Consider the following 8,212-nt stretch of genomic DNA (forward strand, 5'->3'; position numbering starts at 1 on the left):
TATTATGGTTTATCAATTTTTAAGACATCTAATAAAATTGACATAATAATTGTACCTGAAAACTTGTTTTATAAAAAAATCATCCTTAAAAATTCCTAATCACATAATTTTTTTAATAAAAATAAAAATTATTTATTAATTATTTAATTAGAAAATTATTATAATATAATTTTTCCTTTATTTAATGCAACGCGGTGAGTCGCCCTTGGTCCAGCAAGGCTGATCACTATACCTTCCAATTCCATGGCTTCCTCTTTAGTTGCCGCCACTCTCCCCGGCGGATGCGTTCTCTGGCGCTGTGATTTAACGCGCCACTCTTCGCCACCGGCCATTAGCGGCCGGAATATTTTATTTCATCGGCAGTGGAAGGAGAAGAGAAAGAATACCAGGATAGATATTGTCTGCGCTAAACGACAAGAAAACGCTTTGCAGTACAGGAAACTTGGCGATTCCGATCTTGTTATTAGCGAGATAACTATTGGAACAGTTAGTTCTCTTAATTAAAATTCTTCAGTGATTAATTTAATCGAGTTTCAGTTCCTAATGTGGGTTGATCGATTAATGAAACTTAGATGAATTTCTGTTACTTTTGCTGTGAAGTTTAGGATTTGGGGAAGTTTTGGTTGTGCTTCACTGACTATGACATAGTATATATTTATAGATTGATTTGAGTCTTAACTGGTCTGTTTTTTTTTCCCTTTTCTCCTAAATTTTGCAGATGACATTTGGGCAGCAGAATACAGAGAAAGAGGCTCACGAGCAACTTAGCTACGCGTTTCAGCGGGGTATTAATGCGATAGATACTGCTGAAATGGTAAATTTCAATTGAAATGAGACTAACTGTTCTCTATTGATGATATAGCACTGCAATGTGAAATTGTTAACATGGATATGAGGCATTAAATAAGAACTTTATATAATTAGAATTCAGAATTTGAAGGACATATACATTTGTTCTGCCTTTATGCTTCCAGGACAAAGTATCCTTCTTACTCTAATGTATACATGGAAGGCGACCATATCTACACCTATTGGAAGCTCGAAGGCAGCTACATCTAAGTCTAGAAGGAAAAAGCCAATAGGAACATCTACTACACTTAATCTTGTAGATGAAAATGATGAATTCGACTTTGATGAAGAAGAAATATTCAGTTTACAAAAAATATCAAAAACCTAATCCCATGCCAAAAAAAACCAAAATTCAGTTTTCTTTCCTATAGCGATGCTATCGCCTCAAATGCTATCGCGTTGATACTTGATAGCGACGATAGCGCTCACTATCTCGAAGTGTAGTGCGCGTAGGGTCCTGTAGCCAAGGGGCTTCGCTTTGCCTCGCTACACGCAATAGCGAGCGTGACAACTATGGAATTAATATATCTTAAACACATCAAAACTGCAACAAATTTGGTCTTCGTTGTCGTTGCAAAAATATCAAAACTGATGGCATTGTTGGAAGCCTTATTCATTGTACTTTATGGTACTAAAATGTTTTATTGTTTGAATATCATACATTATTTTTTCTTATTTGACATGGGTTTTTGGTCACTCGTATTCGTTGTTACTTTGTAATTGCATTCTCTTGATAATAGGGGTACAAATTTAATTTTTATTTTTTTTAAATGAATGAACAATGATTTCTCAACTTTAGTAAATTGGAATAATCTGCGCCATGGAGTTAGGAATAAAAATTGAAATCCTGAAATTTATTCATAAGAAACTAGATGGATTTTCTTTCTCCCTTCCATTTCTTTTTTCTGTTGTTTCGCTATTGGTTAAGTTACTTTTTGCACACTCTTCCATATCTTACAGTATCCAGTTCCAGTGCAAAAGGAGACTCAAGGACGGACAGATATTTATATTGGTAACTGGCTAAAGTCTCAGCCCCGGGATAAGGTATGCTATAATTATTGTAGTCTAGCACCTATATAACATTAAGCTGGACTGCTTGTTAATGTAATTTTTTCTGTTTTATAAAACGCCACGTTGCTCAACACCTTTGAAGAAACTTCGTGTCACCGAGTGCTGGTATGACTCAAATTTTCTCGGGACTCTGAAGCGACTCTGTATTAAGAGGATAAAAAAGAAATGCTCTATTGTGTCCCTGAAAGATTATATTGTGTAATTTGAGGCATTTTTGACACAAAATATATTGAAATCATTTTGCTTCTGTGGTCAGAAATTCCACCATTGCCAATTTCTTATGCATACATATCAGTTACTTGATGAATAGCTTGATCATGTCACCTTTGATAGATTTGCATTCTCATCAAGATAAGACTTTTTCAACTTTAACTAATGTGGTCATCTTGAACTTGTAGGATAAGCGTTTGGTGGATGTAATTTGTTAATTTTATATAAGTTTACTCCGATTTTTTTTCCTACCAAGTTAATCTAACATATATCTAGCAGAGTTAGTTAGCTAATTTCAAACCATGTTTTTACTCAGATTGATGCATGTTTTACCTGAGATATAAGGAGCTTGAAAAATACCAAGCCAACATTTATTTCTACTTGCTTCAGAGTTCTGCTTGTTGGAGCAATACAAGTAATCATGCAGAGCCTTGATTTGTCATTTTATTCCAGTAGGAAGTAGATGCAACAGATCCATGTAGACTACAATGATTCCTAGTTCCAACGAGATATCAATGATTGCGTCCTAATCCTTATATTTAATATCTCCAAACAGATTATTTTGGCCACAAAAGTTACTGGTTACTCAGAGCGATCAGCTTATTTACGTGACAACTCAAAGGTTATACGAGTTGATGCTGCTAATATCAGGGAAAGTGTGGAGAAAAGCCTTAAACGGCTTAATACAGATTATATTGACTTACTACAGATTCATTGGTAAGATTTGGGCAAGGACCAGTTTCGGATCATGTTCAACTTGTGGTATTAGTTGGACACAGTTACTTTGCGTAATTAAGCAAGAGGTTCTCCTTGGCCAATTTATGTATTCCATCCTTCCGTTCTCTTCAGAGGGTGTTTTATGCAACTAGTTGTTAATCATCAACACCCATACTTCTATGTTTCAACCTTTTGTTGCGGTGGAGGGATTCTGAAATACAGCTGAAATCTCATGCTCTTGGCATATACCTTTAATTTTTTGAAAGTTCTGCCAATTGACCATGTGTAACTGTGCTTGGTGAGAAATCACAGACTTTACGTGTGTTTGCAGTCTTGGATTTTCCTGCTCTCTCTCTTTCACACACACACACACGTGCGCATTTGCGCACTCAGGCGTATCCCACTGACATCCACGACACATGCTCACACACACTCTATGTTTCCTCTCATCAGTATTGTTGTAATATATTTTAGGCCTGATCGATATGTCCCTTTATTTGGGGAATACTTCTATGATCCTTCAAAATGGAGGTCTAGTGTGTCATTCATTGAGCAGCTAAGAGGATTTCAAGAAGTCATTGATCAAGGAAAGGTACATTTGATAATTGTTATGTTATTTTTACTTGGTTTTAGCTGACTTAATAAAATATGGATTTCAGTGATTTTTAGTTGATGCCATAAAAATTGATTTAGCTCCAAGTTGGTCTTTACAAAGTTCAAGCACCGGTGACAGATTCACTGCCACCATTCTGTTGTTTGGGTGCTTGTGCCCAAACATGAAGTTTTAGATAAACACCCAAGTAATATGAGTTAAATAGATACTTTCTCATTCTTATGCTGAATCATGCGACTCATGTCCACCGTCAGTTTAGTTTTCTATGCTGCATTTAAAATTGTAAAAATTTCAGGTTTCCTTTCTGGCCATGATAGTCTCAAATAAGCATAGAACTCCCGTTTTGTATATATAGAGATAGATCGTTCTTCAATCTACGGTTTGCCTTATAGCTTGGCTTTCTTGTCTGGGGGACAGTTAGAAATTGGAAAATGAAAACAGCATTATTGGAAAGAATTAACTGATCATCCTGACTTGTATTTTTTGTTATATGTGTTTGAAAGTAAAGCTCTTAATATATTCAGGTAAGGTACATTGGTGTTTCAAATGAAACTTCATATGGAGTAATGGAGTTTGTTCATGCTGCTCAAATTGAAGGACTGCCAAAAATTGTCAGTATTCAGAACTGTTACAGTATGTTGGCCCGGTGCAAGTTTGAAAGTAAGTAACTCATACTAGTAGAAAACAAGATAAATAAAGAATTTTAATATGAATTTTGATTTTTATCATATATGCGTTATTTTAGTGTAAATTCAATTTGGCACATGCCATCCATTCGTACTTATTTTAGTGTAAATTCAATTTGGCACATGTCATCCATTCGTACTCTTGCTACTTTTTTTTTCCAAAACACGTGAAAAGTCGCATCATGTTAAATACATTTCACTTTCATTACTGACTTTTATTCATTATTTAATTTCAAACACCACAATATCAAGTATTTTCATTACTATAACTTTAAATATATTAATTTTATTTATGTATCAGCTTACCACTATTACAATTTGGAAGACAATGGAAGAGAAACTAATATATATTTAAAGGTTGTATAAATTCAAATTTAACGACAATTATGATATTTTAGTTTATATATTTGACTGAATGCACTCGAACACACATATCCATCAGTAGTAATATTTTGAACAGATTAGTAATGCATTGTTAATCTTATATTTTTTAATTTATACGTTGCAGTTGATCTTGTTGAAGTATGTCAACCTGAAAATTACAACATTGGTTTACTTGCTTATTCTCCCCTTGCTGGTGGAGCATTATCCGGGAAGTATCTGGACAATAATTCTGAAGCGTCAAAGAAGGGACGGTTTAACCTCTTCCCTGGCTACATGGAGAGATACAAAAAATCCCTTTCCAAGGTATGCATCTACAAAAACCTGAAATTATCTTATGCTTGCTTTTATATATGAATATTGCATCTGTCGCTCCTGATTACAATAGACCGAATTTGATATCTTAGAAGAATGCATATATGTGTATCTAAAGACACAATCTGGTTGTTTCGATGTTAAACATGCTTCTATGACATTTCTATTCTGTTTCTCAATCAGTATAAATGCAATCACGAAAATAAACCAGTCAACAAAAGACTTAAAATTCGATACAACAGCTCAATTAAAAGCCCCAATGAACCAACCAACTGCGACCTTAACTGGTAACTTTGTTGGTTCCCTTCTCTACTTAACTGAAATTTAGGCAATGCTTGTCGTGCTTGTGACGAAAAAATATTCCATGCTTTAGAATATCACATATCACTGTTCAATTGAGATAACATTTGAGTAATTCACATCTATCAAATGCTGATACATGCATGCCTTGTACTCTGAATTCCAGGAAGCAACAGAACAGTACATAAATATTGCCAAGAAACATGGATTAACTCCTGTTGAGTTAGCTCTTGGATTTACACGAGACCGTCCATTTATCACCAGTTCAATCATCGGGGCAACTTCTTTAGAGCAATTGAAAGAGGACATCGATGCATTTTTGACAACCGAGCGGCCTTTACCTCCTGAAGTTGTCACAGATATTGACAATGTTTTCAAGAGATATAAAGATCCCGCCATAGATTAGGATCAAAAGGTTTTATCTGGATTCTTTTTTCAGCTTTCTAGTTGATGATTGAAAATAGAACATTTACAACATAATGAGTTTGTATTATAACCTGTACATGGGATTCTCTAAAGGGTCTTCCATGATGCGATTTTCCCCATTGAAATCATACTTTTTCGATAAACACATTGATAATGCCAAAAGTTTGCGCATTGTTTTAGTTTTGTGTTAGCTATTAAATATGTTGTAATGATTAAAATATCCGAGCAATCTAGGACCATTGTCATTTGAAAAGAAAGACTCGTTCTATTGGGATAAACTTTGCAACGTAGGAAATTAACTCCATGAGTGTGCATAGCCGTTGGATCCCGGGATGGGTCTCTCCCGGTTCGATACTAGCATAAAGGCATTGTTCTTGTACAAACCAAATAACCTAATTCGTTCGTGGTCATGCGGTTGAGGCAATCGGATCTATCATAAGGGCATTGTTACGTTCCAATTTTCACCGGAAGAAGATCTTCCTGTATAGCATAGGGCTTATCATATTCCTAAGTTAGAAAGTCATTAAATCTCTACATTGAATACACCTCACTAAGACTCCGCCCCCATTCCCCGTTCTTTGTTTTCAAATTTTTGTTTGATTGTGGAATTTGTTATTGTTGATTACATGTTGTTTGTAACGACGACTACTCTATGTTTATCTAAATTGACAATGCCCTGCATATATATATGAGAAAATAATTTTTTTGGTTCACTAATTTCTTCAATTTTGTAAAGTCCACTAAGTTTTCAAAATCTTGTTTGGTGATTTAACTTTGATTTTTTTTTCGTCCTTTCTCGTTGAAATGCTGACATGACACCTGAAAATATATCTCCACATTCGTTTTTTAAGCTTATTTTTTAATTTTGGAGGCACATATTAAATAATAAACAATTATAAATATTATAGCTAATATCTACAATTTTATTTTATGAATATAGTTTCTAACAATCTTTAAAGTTTTGAATCTTCGGTTAACCATTTTAGGAAGGGAAAAATTATGTTTTATGTTGTTGATCAATTTACGGTCTTAGTAAAGTGATCTGTACATTTTTTTTTCAATTTTTTTCATTTTTCATAAGAGTGTTAACGTAACGTCGAAAAATGATGACGTTGTGACACACATTGCTAACTTGGAAGCAATAAAAAAGACTAAAAATTGAAAAAAAATTACAATTTAGTTGAATAAGAGTTGATTGATAATATGACAAAAAATGAAAAACTTGCAACTTACAAGACCAAAATATATTTTCTGTTAGCACTCGCGTGGTTTCAACCCTATCCAAGAAAACGATGAAAAAAAGACTAGATGTGGAAAAAAAGAAAAAAATTTTTGCATTAAGACCATTTTTCGATTAACTTGAGTGCCAAAATCCTATTTAACTCAATTTACGGGTAGGTTTTTGGATGTTTTAGGAGAATTGAATCGTTACATCAACAGAAAACTTTTTTGAGCATATATCTTATTTATGTCACTTATAAAAAAAATATTATTTTTATGCCAAAAATATTACTTATTATTGTAAATATGAGTAGAGTTGACTCGTCTCACAGATAAAGATTCATGAAATCGTCTCATAAGAGACCTACTATTACATCAATTAAATGTACCCATCTTTAATGGTGCTTTTGGATTTGAAGCATTTCAAATCACGCTTTAAATTCATTAACAAAATTCTTAGAAAATTTCATCTTCTGGATTTTAAAATTTTCTTCTGCTATATATTTTATATATTTGTTTCACGTATTTGAATATAATAGTTTCAAATTTTCTCATAATATAATTATTTGAAATCGATATCTCAAAATCTATTTGCAAATCAAATTTATTCATCCAAACGCAAGAATTGACTCACTGTCTCCCTCATTTGTCACAAATTGCCTCGAATTATTCATATAATACATATTAGAAGGATTAAAATTGATGCCGAATTAAAGCTTCCAAGAAAATATAATGGAACATTATTAAATTTTATTACAATCTCGTTATCTTAATTTGTGGTTTGGATTCACGATGTTTAATGATTTGAAAATGGGGTATAGCTTGCAATGAAGTGTCCATTTCTACTTTTTCATTCAAAGAACTAGGACAAGTTTGATGTCCATTTATTTGCGCCTCTTATTAATTCATATATTGATTTTAACTCCCCTCTCATGAATCTCTAACATACATGTAAGGGTGTCAAAATCGGACACGATCCATCAATTCGACACGATTCAACCAGAAAAAAAATCAGATTTGTGTTTGAGGTTTTCGGGTTCGGATCAGATCGAGTTGGATCCGATAGCTGACTCGAAAAAATTGATCGGGTTGGGTTCGTTAGTTGACCCGAAAATTTTAATTTTTTTAAAAAAATATAATTAATAAATATTGCCTACATTTTTATATATTATATATCTGAAAAAATATTTATTGTATATTTATATTATAGATTTTCATAATTTAATATTTATTTTGAACATTTTTTATTTTCTAAACAATTGTTTATTTGAGTTAGTAAATATATTTTATTTTTCTACTATTAAAANTGATAGCGACGATAGCGCTCACTATCTCGAAGTGTAGTGCGCGTAGGGTCCTGTAGCCAAGGGGCTTCGCTTTGCCTCGCTACACGCAATAGCGAGCGTGACAACTATGGAATTAA

General features: G+C 33.3%; 1 protein-coding gene across 1 annotated transcript; it reads left to right on the forward strand.

The window, feature by feature from the left end:
- The first annotated feature begins 201 nt into the window (after positions 1-201).
- On the forward strand, positions 202-5,747 carry LOC140963373 (uncharacterized). The gene is made up of 8 exons (XM_073422672.1): positions 202-486; positions 719-814; positions 1,810-1,893; positions 2,687-2,847; positions 3,322-3,439; positions 3,985-4,120; positions 4,655-4,833; positions 5,309-5,747. The coding sequence occupies exons 1-8, from the start codon at positions 244-246 to the stop codon at positions 5,546-5,548; spliced, it is 1,257 nt and encodes a 418-aa protein (XP_073278773.1). The 5' UTR covers positions 202-243; the 3' UTR covers positions 5,549-5,747.
- Positions 5,748-8,212: the final 2,465 nt, after the last annotated feature.

Source organism: Primulina huaijiensis, chromosome 2 (genome assembly GCF_012295235.1).
Source record: "Primulina huaijiensis isolate GDHJ02 chromosome 2, ASM1229523v2, whole genome shotgun sequence".
Classification (NCBI taxonomy): domain Eukaryota; kingdom Viridiplantae; phylum Streptophyta; class Magnoliopsida; order Lamiales; family Gesneriaceae; genus Primulina; species Primulina huaijiensis.

What these genes read in the sequence shown, in the direction of transcription:
- LOC140963373 (XM_073422672.1), top strand. Translation starts at nt 244, where the DNA reads ATGGCTTCCTCTTTAGTTGCCGCCACTCTCCCCGGCGGATGCGTTCTC. An exon ending in GCGAGATAACTATTGGAACA is followed by an intron (nt 487 to 718) that starts GTTAGTTCTCTT and finishes TAAATTTTGCAG; the next exon opens with ATGACATTTGGGCAGCAGAA. An exon ending in CGATAGATACTGCTGAAATG is followed by an intron (nt 815 to 1,809) that starts GTAAATTTCAAT and finishes CATATCTTACAG; the next exon opens with TATCCAGTTCCAGTGCAAAA.